The following is a 16,194-nucleotide window of genomic DNA, read 5'->3' on the forward strand; positions in this document are numbered from 1 at the left end:
AACGATTTAACGTCGTGCATCCGACCGAGACCACATGGGTCACTCACTGACCGGGTCAACGTCCCAAAATGGAACGGCCAGCGCTCGCGCCCAGAGTTAGCTCCGGCCATTTCCACCGTGAAATTCAAACGGCACGAGGCCCACTCGTGGCGGGAGCTGGGCGGGCGAACAGTTGCTTGATCACAGGGCGACGGTTTTCAAATGGTAGTCGGGTGTTGGTAGTTTGTGGGCGAAGGATTAAATGGTCTAAACTCAGACTGTGCTTGTAAAGAACCGTTTGTGCAATCAGACAGTTTGTCTCAGTTTGTCTCAGTTTGTGGGTTTAGTGTGGGGTTTCACGGATGGCATGGGGGATGCAGTGCAACACGAATTGCGTTGAAAGGCCTCTTCGTCTTGGTTTTATGAAGTTTGGAAGATTTGTGGGCCGGCACGCATGGTGGTTTGTTGTACTTCCTCCTGTAATTTCCGCAATACTCGGGGCAGGATTTATGAATTTTAAGAAAAGTGAAGCAAATAATATAGAACAACAGTTTACCCCTTTACGAGGTCACGGGAAAGTAGAAAGGTCGGTTATTCGAAAGCATTTCCCCGTGGATTTCGCCACTTTCTCAGTGCCGAGGCTTTACACAGAGGGGTCGTATATTTCCTTCATTGCTGTTGCTCAAGAGGGCAACATCCTGACCAAAAAGGCATTTGAAGAGATATTATTACTTGATAAAAAGGTCAAAAGTTTAAAGATTACTTACAATAATACTGAATATGACTTCGTTACTCTTTGTGCGAAGATTGGTGGTTTCTGTTACTCAAGTCCTATTTTAACTTTTATAAAGAATGACGCTGCTCTAGTAGAGACCTCAGTGTTTGAATATCCTATCAATAATGGGTCGTTTATTGGGTCTATTGTGGGCGGGATTGAGTTAGATGGAAATAAAGTTAAAATAGCTCGTGCAGTTAAGATCGATTATTACTTAAGAGAAGATGACTTACAATTTCAAATGCCGGTCGAAATGTGGATTCAAGAGTATCTGAAAGAAATTACCAAGATAGATTTGAAGTGGATTAAGGTAAATTTTGAAATGATAACAGTTCATTACGCTTTGGTGAAATTACCAAAAGATATTTTTTGCAGTTTTCATTTGGTGTGTTTATTTGTTGACAGTTATTCAATTTCAAGCTAACCTAAATTGTATTGTTGGAAATTGTAATCAGAAGACGAAGATGAACCTGAAAATTAAGTAAACCTTTCTTCCGCGTAACAGGAATTTAATGTAATCCAAATAGTTCCGTGTTAGATTTTAAAAGCGAATGCCTCCTATATTTAAACATAAGTACTTGGACTAAACTTGTCAGTTTAGATCATTTGGATCCTATAGTTTTAATGCTGTCAGTAAATAAGACGAGCTTCATTTCTGCAAAACTAATTTTAATTTATGCATTTTGTTTGGTAACCTCCATCCAAGAAATGACACTGTTTCATAAATGTAAAGAAAAGTATTGAAATATTAAATAGTTTAAATTTTGCATTTTATTGATTTGACACAAAACAACTTGTGGATTGAAGGAAAAAAAATAGGATGCAGAAATTCTTGAGCTAAACAAAAAAAAACTCATCTGTAGTAAATACCTTGTATTTGTGATCAGTTTATCAAATTATGCGGAGCTTATCATTTGGCCTAAAATATGTTTATAAGTTGGATGTTAGAGTCATAGAGTAATGCAGTGTGGAAACAGGCCCTTCGGCCCAAATCGCCCACACTGGCCAACAATGTCCCAACTACACTAGTCCCACATGCCTGCACTTGGTCCATATCCCTTCAAACCTGTCCTATCCATGTAACTATTTCGTAAAAGATGGGATAGTCTCAGCCTCGACTACCTCCTCTGGCGGCTTGTTCCATACACCTACCACGCTTTGTGTGAAAAAGGTACCCCTCGGATTCCTATTAAATCTTTTCCCTTTCGCCTTGAACCTATGTCCTCTGGCCCTCGATTCCCCTCCTCTGGGCAGAATACTCTGTGCATCTATCGATCTATTCATTTCACATTCCTGATTTCAAACTAAGGCCAAATGCCCAAGTTTTGCATGAAACCTGACTTTCAATTGGCAAAATCTAATAATAATTGAGAGAGGAAAAAAACAAAATTGTTGAAAGATTTGATTTATTGAACGAATGTTGGTCTAGACGGATAAACTCATTGCTTTTCATACTTTCTAAAAGTAAATGAATTTTCAAATCATTACAGTGTAGGATATCTCAATTAAATGTGATAAGGATATGAGGGAATTGTAATTATTCTACCTCATCTGAATTATTTTCTTCCACAAAGTTCTGAAAGGGTACAGCACTTTCCTCTCTCTGGTTTTCAGCACCTAAGCAAGTTTTCAGTGGAATAATTCCATGCACTACTTTCCCCCTATGTGCACAAATAATGTTTTGGAAATAGCTCTGCCGAAGACAGCAAGAAATTGCGGAGAGTTGTGAGAGTAGCCCAGTCCATCACAGACCAGACTCCTCACCATTGACTCCATCTACACTCATGCTTCCTCAGAAAAGCAGTCAACATAATCAAGGACCATTCCCATCCTGGTCATTCCTCCTTTTCTCTGCTTCCTTCTAAGGCAGAAAATACAGAAGCTTGACAGCATACACCTGCAAATAGCCAAGGGCAGAAAATGCTTGTTGAAGTTGTGTACAGACCACCAAACTGCAGTAGTAAGATTGGGGATAGAATCAAATAGGAAATTAGGGATGCATGCAGCAAAGATACAGCAGTTATCATGGGTGACTTTAATCTACATATAGCCCTACATATTGGGCTAACCACATGGGTAACAACACTGAGGAGGAGGATTTCCTGGAGTGTATACGGGATGGTTTTCTAACCCAATATGTGGAGCAGCGTTTCTCAACCATTTTACCGTTACGGAACCCTTGAAATAATTTTCCTGTCTCAGGGAACCCCTACATAAAAATTCGTCACGTACAGCTCCGGTCCACTGACCACTAAAGGCCGTTTCATACTGCTGCTGTATAGACATCACTAAATATATTCTCTATGATTATTATACTTTTAAATGATATAACAAGTTGAAGACTTTAATATAATACCCAAGAATTTTCCAAGAATATGCCGTACGTGTATAATAAAATTACGAATATGAAATTAAACACACAAATGACTCAAAAATGCATGTACATATGATTAGCAAGGATGTGCATTTCTGCTCGACATTGGTTCTAGTCCTGGGGTAAATAAACCCTCATATGACCACTAATTGCAGTAATTTAAAGTATAATGTTATCTTGCTTATTGAAGTACATATTGAAGTACTTGTTGAAGTAAATTTGAAAACATTCGCACATAAATTGATAATCAGCCCAAAAAGGTGGTAATTGGCTTTTCTGCTATGTTTTATATTTTAACCCCGTCTTAATTAATTAATATAGTATATAATCTTGCACTTAAATTTAATATCTACTCATTACAGTTCCACCACTGATTTTCTGGCACTGTTGGTTCTAGAAAATCAGAAAATGGTTTATCCATTTTACCTGACCAAAGGAGGTCACAGCCTTTGATAGGAGTACAACGGTACTGGAACAGTCCACCTAGGCTGCTGGGGGACCGAGATACCCGCCTTTGCAGGCCAAGGAAGTCGGATATGGGGATACATGTGCTGGCTCCAGCTGTGCTGGAGTTCCAGAGCCCCGGCCACAGGTTGGAAATTCAACCCACCGATTGGCTGTGGAAGTCCCAATGAGGTCGAGATTGGCTGCCACATTTTCGGGGAGACTTCCAGGGCGCGGGGGATTTCTCGTGGAACCCCTAGTGACCTCTAGCGGAACCCTAGTTGAGAAACGCTAATATAGAGGAACCAACCAGAGGGCAGGCCCTGAAGAAATGGATGAATCTTCCAATTACATTGATAGGGAGAGTGAACTGTATTAAGATGAATATTTTTCCGAGGATACAGTATTTATTTTCAACACTGCCTATACCTTTGCCAAATAAATTTTTTCAAGAATTGAACAAAATTGTGAGGAATTTTCCTTGGAAAGGTAAAATGCCAAGAGTGTCTCTGGAAAAATTAACATGGAAATTTGAATTAGGTGGATTGCAATTACCAAATTTTAAAAATTATTATCTGGCAGCACAAATGAGTTTTATTTCATCCTTTTATCAAGAGGGTGGAAAAACAGCATGGGTTAAAATTGAAATGGATAAAATAAAAGAGTTATGTCCAGAAGAATTTATATATAAATGGGAAGCGAAGCTATTAGTTAAGGATAAAGAGTCACCTTTGCTAAAACATTTAATTAATACATTGTTGAAAACAGTTAAAGTTAATGATAAAAGATTTTTTTTAACAGCTAAAACTCCATTAGTAAAAAATAGATTATTGCCGTTTGCTTGGAATAATCAAATACTACAAGTCTGGGAACAGAAGGGTATTAAAAATATAGGAGATTGCTATGAAGGAAATAACTTTTTGACATTTTCTCAATTGAGAAATAAATATCAAATTCCAGGGAATAGTATTTTTTTCTATTATCAATTACAATCTTTTTTAAGGGAAAAGTTAGGTAATTCAATGTCTCTATTTCAGATTAAAGGAATGGAATCCTTGATTCAGGGCAAGGGAATAAAAAAAATTATATCATCAATGTATAAATTATTACAAAAATCTAGTCCAAAGATAGGAATTCAAAAATCAAGACAAAGATGGGAAACAGATCTTAATATTATTATTGATGAACCAAGTTGGTTTAGTACAATATAATTTTTTACATCAACTATATTTAACCCCGAAAAAATTAAACAATTTAAAACCAAACTCATCTGAAATTTGTTTTAGATGCAACCAAGACGTGGGTACTTTTTTACACTCTACATGGGCATGTCAGAAGGTAACTCCTTTTTGGAAAGACCTAAAAAAAAATTTGGAACAATTGATGAATAAGATCATACCAATGGATTCAAGGTTGTTTTTATTGGGAGATACAAAAGGAATATTACCAAAGCTAATTTTAGATAAACATCAGGAAAGATTTCTAAAAATAGCAATAGCAGTAGCAAAAAAATGTGTAGCGGTCACTTGGAAAGATTAAAATGAAATAAGATTTGAAAGAAGGTATGCAGAAATGGGTAGTTGTATACCATTAGAAAAAGCAACGTATAATCTGAGAAATGGATATGACTTCTTCTTGAAGGTGTGGAACCCATTCATTTTAAAGCTAGGATTAAGAATTGGAAATATTTAAATTCAGGATTGTTTTGATACCTTTAATGACATGGTTAATTCAGAGATAAGGTCCTGAACTTAAAGAAAGGTTACTTTGCTGGTACGAGACGGGAATTGGCTAGGATAGACTGGCAAATAATACTTAAAGGGTTGTAGGTGGATATGCAATGGCAAAGATTTGAAGATCGCATGGATGAATTACAACAATTATTCATCCCTGTCTGGCGTAAAAATAAAACCGGGAAGATGGCTCAACCGTAGCTAACGAGGGAAAGTAAGGAGTGTTAAATCCAAGGAAGAGGCATATAAATTGGCCAGAGGAAGCAGCAAACCGGAGGACTGGGAGAAATTTAGAACTCAACAGAGGAGGACAAATGGGTTAAATAAGAGGGGGAAATAGAGCATGCAAAAAAGCTTATGGGGGATATAAAAACTGACTGTAACAGGTTCTATAGATATGTGAAGAGGAAAAGATTAGTGAAAACAAATGTAGGTCCATTACAGTCAGAGCAGGTGAATTTATAATGGGAAATGAGGAAATGGCAGACCAGTTAAACAAGTACTTTGATTGGTTCTGTCTTCACTAAGGAAGACAGAATCACCAGAAATACTGGGGGGCTGAGGATCTAGTGGGAGGGAGGAACTGAAGGAAATCCACATTAGTCAGGAAATGGTGTTGGGTAAACTGTTGCGACTGCAGGCAGATAAATCCCCAGGGCCTAATGGGCTGCATCCAGTGTACTCAAGGAGGTGGCCCTTGAAATCGTGGATGCATTGGTGATCATTTTCCAATGTTCCATAGACTGGTTCAGTTCCTGTGAACTGGAGAGTTGCTAATGTAACTCCACTTTTTAAGAAAGGAGGGAGAGAGAACAGGGAATTATAGACCAATTAGCCTGGCATCGGTAGTGTGGAAGATGCTTGAGTCAATTATTAAAAATGTAATATCAGCGCATTTGGAAAGCAGTGACAGAATCGGTCAAAGTCAGCATGGATTTATGAAGGGGAAATCATGCTTGACTAATCTTCTGGAATTCTTTGAGGATGTAATAAGTAGAATGGATAAGGGAGAGCCAGTGGATGTGGTGTGTCAACTTTAAAAAAGCCTTTGACAAGATCCCACACGAGATTAGTGTGCAAAATTGGACCGCATGGTATTGGGAGTAGGGTATTGACATGGATAGAGAACTGGTTGGCAGACAGGAAGCAAAGATTAGGAATTAATGGGTCCTTTTCAGAATGGCAGGTTGTGACTCGAGGGCTGTGGGGTCCCAGCAAGGCTCAATGCTGGGACCCCGGTTATTTACAATACTTATAACGATTTAGACGAAGGAATTAAATAAATCTCTATGTTTGCGGATGACACAAACCTGGATGGCAGTTTGAGCTGCGAGGAGGATGCTATGAGGCTGCAGGGTAACTTGGATAGGTTGTGTGAGTGGACAGATGCAGTATAATGTAGATAAATGTGAGGTTATCCACGTTGGTGGCGAGAACAAGAAGGCAGATTATTATCTGAATGGTATCAGATTAGGAAAAGGGGAGGTTCAACGAGACCTGGGTGTGCTTGTACATCAGTCACTGAAAGTAAGCATGCAGGTTCAGCAGGCAGTGAAGAACGCTAATGGCATGTTGGCGTTCATTGTGAGAATATTTGAGTTCAGGAGCAAGGAGGTCCTACTGCAGTTGTACAGGGCCCTGGTGAGACCACACCTGGAGTATTGTGTGCAGGTTTGGTCTTCTAATTTTCAGGAAGAACATTCTTGCTATTGAGGGAGTGCAGCGTAGGTTCACCAGGTTAATTCCTGGGACGGTAGGACTGGCATTTGATGAGAATGGATTGCCTGGGCTTATATTCACTGGAATTTAGAAGGATGAGAGAGGACCTATAGAAACATATAAATTTTTTAAGGGATTGATCAGGCTAGATGCAAGGAAAATGTTCCTGATGTTGGGGGAGTTCAGAACCAGGGGTCACAGTGTAAGAATAAAGGGTAGGCCATTTAGGACTGAGATGAGGTAAACCTTTTTCTCCCAGAAAATTGTGAATCTGTGGAATTCTCTGCCACAGAAGGCAGTGGGGCCAACTCACTGGATATTTTCAAAAGAGAGTTAGATATCGCTTTTAGGGCTAATGGAATCAAGGGATATGGGGAGAAAGCAGGGTCAAGGGACTGATTTTGGAAGATCAGCGGTGCTGGCTCGAAGGGCCGAATGACCTACTGCTGCACCTATTTTCTATGTTTCTAACAATTCCACAGATTCACCACCCTCTGGCAAAAGAAATTCCTCCATCTCCTTCCAAAAAGAACATCCTTTAATTCGGAAGCTATTACCTCTAGTCCAAGACTCTCTCACCAGTGGAAACATCCTACCCCATCCACTCTAACTAAGCCTTTCACTATTCTGTACGTTTTATTGAGGTTCCCCCTCATTCTTCTAAACTCCATTGAGTGCAGGCCCAGTGTCATCAAACGCTCATCATATGTTAACCTACTAATTCCTGGGAAACTCCTCTGGACCCTTTCCAGAGCCAGCACATCATTCCTCAGATAAGGTGCCCAAAATTGCTCACAATATTCCAAATGCGGTCTTATAGAGCCTCAGCATTACACCCCTGGTTTTGTATACAAGCCCTCTTGAAATAAATGCTAGCATTGCGTTTGCTTTCTTTACTTCCGATTCGACTTGCAGATTAACTTTTTGGGAATCCTGCACCAGCACTCCCAAGTCCCTCTGCACCTCCAATTTCTGGCAATTCTCTCCCCATTTAGAAAATAATTATTCCTTTATTCCTACTACCAAAATGCATGACTCTACACTTTGCTACACTATATTTCATCTTCCACTTCTCTGCCCACTCTCCGAACCTATCCAAATCCTTCTGCAGAGTCCCTGCTCTACCTGCCCCTCTGCCTATTTTCGGATCATCTGCAAACCTGGCCAGAAAGCCTTCAATCCCCTCATCCAAATTATTAATATAAAATGTGAAGACTAGTGGCCCCAGCATCGAGCCTTGCGGAACTCTGCTAGTGACTGGCACCCGACCAGAAAAAAACACACTCTTTGTCTTCTGCTATCCAGCCAACCTGATATCCATGCTTATGTGGCACCTTATCAAAGGGTTTCTGAAAATCTAGGTAAACAACATCTATTTTTAAACAACATCAACTGTCATTGGTAACCGATATTGACAAATGACTTGGCTCAGAGGATGGATAATTGCTGCAGGAATGTGATACATTTTGGAATGCTCAGAATTGCTATATGGTTATGATATCTATAACCAATTACACATTTTTCATTTAGATAAGTTATACCAGAGGCATTATAGAAAGCAGATGCTGAGATGAATGTTTGCTTGAAATGGTTTGCTGAAATAATGGTTTTGTGAAGGGGTGATCTTGCCTGACGAATCTCCTGGAATTATTTGCAGAAGTAAATAGCAGGACAGACAAAGGAAAATCGGTGCATGTTGTTTACCTAGATTTTCAGAAAGCCTTTGATAAGGTGCCACATGTGAAGCTGCTTAGGAAGATGAAAGCCCATGGTTTCAAAGGGCAGATACAAACTATGTACAGACAGCACCCATAGTCGGGATCGAACCCGGGTCTCTGGCGCCGCAAGCACTGTAAGGCAGCAACTCTACTGCTGCGCCACCGTGCTGAATAATGGTGTAGAATATTTTCTAAATGGGGAGAGAATCCCGAAATCGTAGGTGCTAAGGGACTTGGGAGTGCTGGTGCAGGATTCCCAAAAAGTTAATTTGCAAGTCAAATCGGTAGTAAGGAAGGCAAATGCAATGCTAGAGGGCTAGAATACAAAAAACAGGGATGTAATGCTGAGGCTGTATAAGGCACTGGTCAGGCTGCATTTGGAGTATTATGAGCAATCTTGAGCATTATAATGTGCTAGCTCTGGAGAGGGTCCAGAGGAGGTTTACAAGAATTATCCCAGGAATGAGTGGGTTAACATATGATGAGCACAAAAAGCTGGAATAACTCAGTGGGACTGGCAGCATCTCTGGAGAGAAGGAATTGGTGATGTTTTGGGTTGAGACCCTTTATCAGACTGGTTAGGGATAAGGGAAACAAGAGATATAGGAGATGATGTAGAGAGATAAAGAACAATGAATGAAAGATAGGGAAAAAAGTAACGATGAATGGGAAGGAGGATTAAAGTGTTTAGCAACCAGGAGATCAGGTATGTTCAAGCGGACTAAGCGATGATGTTCAGCAAAATAATCGCCCAGTCTACGTTTGGTCTTGCCGATGTATAAGAGTCCATGCCTTGAACAACAGATACAGTGGATGAGGTTGGAGGAGGTGCAAGTGAACCGCTGCCTAATCTGAAAAGTACTATTGGAGTCCATGGACAGAGTCAAGGGAGGACATATAGGGACAGGTGTTGCATCTTCTGCAGTTGCAGGGGAAGGTACCTGGGAGGGTGTGGTTTGGGTGGGAAGAAATGAGTTAATCAGAGAGTTGTAGAGGGATCAGTCTCCGGAAGGTGGAATGGGGTGGAGAAGGGAAAATGTGGCTAGTGGTGCGATCACGTTGGAGGTGACGGAAATTTTGGAGGATTATGTGTTGTATGTGATGGCTGATGGGGTGAAAGGTAAGGAGTAGGGGTACTCTGTTGCGACTAGGTGGAGGAGGGGCAAGGGCGGAGCTGCGATGTACCGAGGAGGCATGAGTGATGGCCTCATCTATAATGGAAGAGGGGAACCCCTGTTCTCTAAAGAATGAGGACATCATGGATGTCCTGGTGTGGAACACCGCATCTTGGGTGCAGAAGCGGCATTGATGGAGGAATTAAGCGTAGGGGATTGAGTTTTTGCAGGAAGCAGGGTGGGAAGAAGTGCAGTCGAGATAGTTGTGGGAGTCAGTGGGTTTGAATAGACGTCAATCATAGACACGATAGTCACATGTGTCACCTCAGTACCCTGTAACTCCGCCCTTGCTCCCCCTCCCCCAAGTTGCAACAGAGACAGAGTTCCTCTAGTCCTTGCCTTTCATGCCTGAAGCTACCTGATCTCCCGGTGGCTAAACACTTTAATTCTCATGCCCCCACAGACCTTTCTGTCCTAGGTCTCCTCCATTATCAGGGGGAGGCTAAACACAAATTGGAGGAATAACATCTCATATTTCGCTTGGGCAGCTTACTGCCCAGTGGTATGAATATTGATTTCTCTCACTTCATTCCCTCTCTCTCTATCCCTCCCGCACCCAAGTCGCACTAACTTCTCGTTTCCACCTAACACACAGCTAACAGTGGCCTGTTTCCTTTATCATTGTTAGTTTTTTGCATATCTTTAATTCATTGCTCTTTATCTCTCTACATAATCGCCTATATCTCTCGTTTCCCTTATTCCTAACCAGTCGGAAGAAGGGTCTCGACCTGAAACGTCATCCATTCCTCTCCAGAGATGCTGCCTGTCCCACTGAGTTACTCCAGCTTTCTGTGTCTATCTTCGGTTTAAACGAGCATCTGCTGTTCCTTCCTAAACATATGATGAGTGTTTGATGGCACTGGGCCTGTACTGGCTGGAGTTTAGAAGGATGAGGGGGGGATCTCATTTAAATTTACCAAATAGTGAGAGGCCTGGATAGAGTGGATGCGGAGGGGATGTTACCACTAGTGGGAGAGTCTAGGACTAGTGGTCATAGCCTCAGAATTAAGGGACGTTCCTTCAGGAAGATGAAGAATGTCTTTAGTCAGAGGGTGGTAAATCTGTGGAATTCTTTGCCGCAGAAGGCTGTGGAGGCCAAGTCAATGGATATTTTTAAGGCAGAACTAGATAAATTCTTGATTAGTACCAGTGTCAGGGGTTATGGGAAGAAGGCAGGAGAATGGGGATAGATCAGCCATGATTGAATGGTGGAGCAGACGATGGGCCGAATGGCCTAATTCTGTTCCTATCACATGACCTTATGATAAAAGTAGAATTATTAGGTGGTATGGTAAAAAGTTAGTTTTATCTTCGTTTAGTTTATTATTATTGTCATGTGCACCAGGTACAGTGATAAACCTCTGCGTGATATCCAGTCAAATACCATACATGAGTACAATCAATCCACACAAAAGTACACAGGTAGTGAATCAAAAGAGTTGAACAATTTTGTCGTGGATGATACTATATCCTCTTTTGGGGTCAGCACTCAGACTCGCCATGCTCTGGCAACATCTTCCATCTCAACTGCAGGTATTGAGGAGAAGAAAGGAAGATGCAGAGACTCAGGTTGCAATGATTTTTCCAGGGCAGAGGTTCCAAAATCAAGAGTGAAGGATCTTTGAGCTAAAACTTTATCTGTTTCCGTTTTGACAGATGCTGCCTGACCACTTTTTTCTGTTTTTATCCCAAATCCTGTTGCCACATCCCATTTCAGAAAGATTTGCTAATATTGAAAGATATTGCATAGAAACAGGCTCTTTATCTGAGTCAAGCTGAGTATCGATCACTCATTCTTTGTTATCTCACTTTCGTATTCACTCCCGACACACTTGGGGCAATTAACAGAGGCCAATGAACCTACAAACCCATATGTCTTTTGGATGTGGGAGGGAACCAGAGCACCTGAAGGACACTTGTGCGGTCAAGGAGAGAATGTGCAGAGTCCACACAGATAGTATCTGAGGTCAAGATCAAACCCAGGTGTCTGGGGCTGTGAGGCAGCAGCTCTACCAGCTGTGCCAATGTGCTGCCCCTCCACATTCTTCACCACTCTCCCCTTTGTTTATGCTCAATAAAAACTTTAATTTATATCACTGTGTGTCCCATTCCCTTTCAGTATAAACCAGTTTGAAAATCTAGGTTCCAGAGGCTCATGATGTGCATTTTCATTTGCTGGGAATGCTCACAAAAAGCTTGAATTGCTACAATAATACATAACTAATTACCATTTTATTTGTACTGCAGTGAGACATTTTGTTAGTGTTATTGTGCTGGAGGAGGACATTTAATCTTTTTGTAACTTGAATTTATGTTTATAACATTTGTGTCATTTTCCTGAATTGCAGATTTCGCGTTTCAGTTCCATATCAAGACAAGAAGAATTTGAAGGAAATGCCAAAATAATAATTCCACTTTTTTCCATTACTTACTTCCTTACAATAACCTTTTCCATCATATCCTGTATGAGGTAAAAAAAAATCACTTGAATGTATCAAATAATTGTAACTAACGCAAGATGTAAAATGAGTTACAAAAGCTTTGTTATTTATTTTCAGGCTTGATTGTGTGAGGAATAAGGTCTGGGTTGCTGCTCTGGGAGTCTTATCAACTGGATTCGCCGTACTATCAGGTTTTGGACTACTGATATTTTGCAAGGTGTCGTTTGCCATCAATACTGCCAATGCACCTTTTCTAATTCTAGGTTAGGACTTGTTTTTATAAATATGATAATTAATGGTTTACAAATTGGGTAGAAATAAGCAGTGCTTTTTTCAGACAAGAAGGTGTCGGTACGCCTCAAACAGTGGTACTCGATCAGACCCATTACTTTGCAAAATTCTTGTTCTTCCTGTCCCTTTGCAGTTCACCTGCCTGTTTCAGGTCTTCCAAGTCTATGCTCTTGGAGTTCCCTCCCAAGAGAATCGTCTTTCGTCTTCATTTTAGTGGGGTCTGGCTGCCACTGCTTTCCTATAGATGTTCCTCGTTTTTCTCTGTGCCATCCACCTCCCTTTCTGGTTCAGGAATCACCAATGCCAGTGTTCTCTGGATGAGCCTTCTCTTGTCTATCTGCTTATTGATCTTAGTTGTTATGACCTTTGCAATCTCCATGTTGATGTTTCAGTGACTGGATTTTGCAGTCTAGTTCTAATACCATTCCTACTATCTCCTCTGAAGATACAGATTTCCAGCTTGTTTCCACTTAACCAGGACTTCTTTTGTGGTTCCTGAGCTCAACATGTCGATGCCTATTGTGCTGACCTAGACCACCTTTTGTGGCAAATCTCCCCTTGTATACCTCACATATGAAATCCTTTGTGTCCGTGATCTCGTTTGCATTTGGTGTAGGGGCATGCAAAAACAAGGAACTCACTGATCTTGCTACATAGGTTAAGGTTTATTATTGCCCAAGGTCAGAAAGGTCAGATTGGGAATGGGAGGGGGAGTTGAAGTGGTGAGCCACCGGGAGATCAGGTAGGTTAAGACGGACTGAGTGGAGGTGTTCAGCGAAACAATTGCCGAGCCTGCGCTTGGTCTCGCCTATGTAGAGAAGTTGACACCTGTCGCCGATGTAGAGATGTAGAGAAATGGGCCTCCTCCATTGTCAGAGTGAAGCCCAGCGCAAATTGGGGGAACAGGACATATTTTGCTTGGGTAGTTTACATCCCAGCGGTATGAACATTGACTTCTCTCACTTCAGATAGCCCTTGCTTTCTCTCTCCATCCCCACCCCCTTCCTAGTTCGCCCATTAGTCTTACTGACTCCGACTACATTCTATCTTTGTCCCGCTCCCTCCCCTGTCATCAGTCTGAAGAAGGGTCTCGACCCGAAACATCACCCATTCCTTCTCTCCAGAGATGCTGCCTGACCCGCTGAGTTACTCCAGCATTTTGTGTCTACCTTTGATTGTAGTGCATGAGTTCCATAGATAAAGTCCAATGTCTGTAATGGGGTAGAGGTGAATAGGATAATACCCTAGCTTATGGGAGGACTGTTCAGAAGCCTGAAAATAAGGGAAGAAGCTGTTCCTGAATCTGGTTGTGCCCGCCTTCAATCTTCTGTACCTTCTGCCAGACAGAATCAGGGAGAAGAAAATATGACTGGGATGGGACAAGTCCTTGATTATGTTGGCTGCTTTTCCAAGGCAATGTACAATGTGGATAGAGTCAACGGTGGGAAGTTTGGGCTTTGTGATGGACTGGGCTACAACTCGAATTCGCTCGGGCAGAATTGTTGCCAAACCAAGTTTATTAGTTGAATGTGATGTATTGCAAGGTGTAGATAGATATCATTGCAGCCTTTGCATCGGATGACATCACAGGGGGTTGGGAAGTATATTGTTTGGTCTCTTCTGGGGTATTGGGATACCTTCAGCATACACATCATTCTTTCCTTGAGTCATTCTCCAGTGGATTCTGTTGTTCTCTGCCTCAGTCTTCTTTCGCTGTATTGTTTTCGCTGTATGCCGGAGGTTGTGGGGAGACCTGATAGAAGTTATACAATTATAAAGGCATAAATAGGGTAGAAACTCAGAACCCTTTTTCCAGGATGGAAAAAATCAAATGCTCGAGGGCTAGCTTTAAGGTGAGAGGGGCAAAGTTCAAAGGAGATGTGCGATAAAACCTTTCCACAGAACTGGTGCTTAGTGCTTGAAAAACACTGCTTGGATTGGTGGTTGAGGCAGATGCAATAGTTGCATTTAAGAGACTTTTGGATAGACATATGGATATGCAGGAAATGGATGGATGTGGATTATGTGCACGTAGATAAGAGATCAATGCTTCAATGGTTTCTTTATTATCACGTAATACATAAGCACAATCTCCCAGTCAACACAGAACAGCCCACTGAGTCTGTATGCAAGAGTCGCCATTTTACAGTTCCAGCTGCAGCTGGCCACAACGTGTGATCGTGTGGAAACCGGCCTACGAGTGCGTGGAAGGCAAGACCACCCCCTCCCCCTCCCCTGTTTCTTCTTACCGGGCCCTTTGTCTAGTGTCCACCACCATCGTCCTCTATCCTCTTCTCCGCGCCTTCCCTCCAGGCAAGCCATGCCTGCCATTGAGCTCCGTCCCGGCCTGTCGGGAATCCTTTCGCCACTCGCGGCCTGCTGCGATGGTCTTGGCATCATGTTCGAAGGACCTGTTCCTGTACTCAGCTGTTCTTTATGTTATTGTTCCACTCTATCCTTTATTAGTTCTTACATAGAACATAAGAACAATATCCCATGTGCCTTTTTTCAGGTGAGGTCTCTGTGTTCTCCATACCAGTCAGTATCCAATTGGTTGAAATCTAAAGCTTTCCTGTTCACTGAAATGACTGGGCTAGTTTTTGTACAATATGTAATCTTATTTATGCACCCTCTGTTTATATCTAAATCATTAATACAAAGGAGCCAACAAGTAAACTCAGCAGAATCCCATGGGAAAGCCTTGAAGTCATGAAAACATCCTTTACCTTTAACTTTCTGCCACTGAGCCAATTTGGGATTCATTTCTTCACTGCCATTGGTTGCATAGGCTACACTTTCATCAGTCTCCATAATATCTCTGCTGAGGGATTCTGATTAAACTGTGCTTTTTTAATGGTTCATACTGTCTCTTGGAATGGATCCAATAACTTTGACCAAAGTTAAACTAACTGGTGTGGAACTAATTGATTTATCCCTTTTTAAATAAAGATACAATAAAAACAATCCTCCACCATTTCACCATATTTTTTTATCTGTAATAAGAAAAAAAAGAAAAAAGTTGTTTTCAGACCCAAAGCAATTTCACACCTAGCTTCTTCTATCAGCCTGGAACATATTCCTACCCACTCCTAATCAGTCTGAAGAGGAGTCCTGACACAATGTTGTTTATTTCCCTCCACAAATTCTGCCTGACCCACTGAATTCCTCCAGTACATTGTTTTTGCTCATATTCATACTTGTTTAGTAATTAATTTTGAAAATGATACCCTCCTCCCTCCCCTTCTTTCAAGATGTTTATATCATTCAAAGCAGTTTAAAAAGAGCACCAGGACCCAGGTTCAGGTAATTTACTACTCAATTTACTAATCACCCTAAAGTAGTTGATTAGGTAGCAGATAAAAGTAAGTGCAGCTGTAGCGGAACGACCTTCTTGGGAGCGGCCTTGGAGGTGAAGTGGCTTGGGACGTAAAGTATATAACAGTATAACAGTATAACAGTATAACAACACTTTATTGTCACTCGGCACAAACACCGAGCGAAATTTCAGCAGTCACAAGACACAAGACACAACAAAAAAGAAAAGA

General features: G+C 41.3%; 1 protein-coding gene across 1 annotated transcript in view; it reads left to right on the plus strand.

Annotated features, from left to right (window-relative positions):
- The first annotated feature begins 353 nt into the window (after positions 1–353).
- Positions 354–16,194, plus strand: part of LOC144609149 (patched domain-containing protein 3-like) — a 35,126-nt gene continuing 19,285 nt past the window's right edge. Inside the window, exons 1-3 of the mRNA XM_078427576.1 lie at positions 354–1,064; positions 12,266–12,387; positions 12,476–12,621. Of these exons, the coding sequence (XP_078283702.1) occupies positions 354–1,064; positions 12,266–12,387; positions 12,476–12,621 (979 nt within the window). The remainder of the gene's footprint in view (positions 1,065–12,265; positions 12,388–12,475; positions 12,622–16,194) is intronic.

This window comes from Rhinoraja longicauda, chromosome 2 (genome assembly GCF_053455715.1).
Source record: "Rhinoraja longicauda isolate Sanriku21f chromosome 2, sRhiLon1.1, whole genome shotgun sequence".
In the NCBI taxonomy this organism is placed as follows: Eukaryota; Metazoa; Chordata; class Chondrichthyes; order Rajiformes; family Arhynchobatidae; genus Rhinoraja; species Rhinoraja longicauda.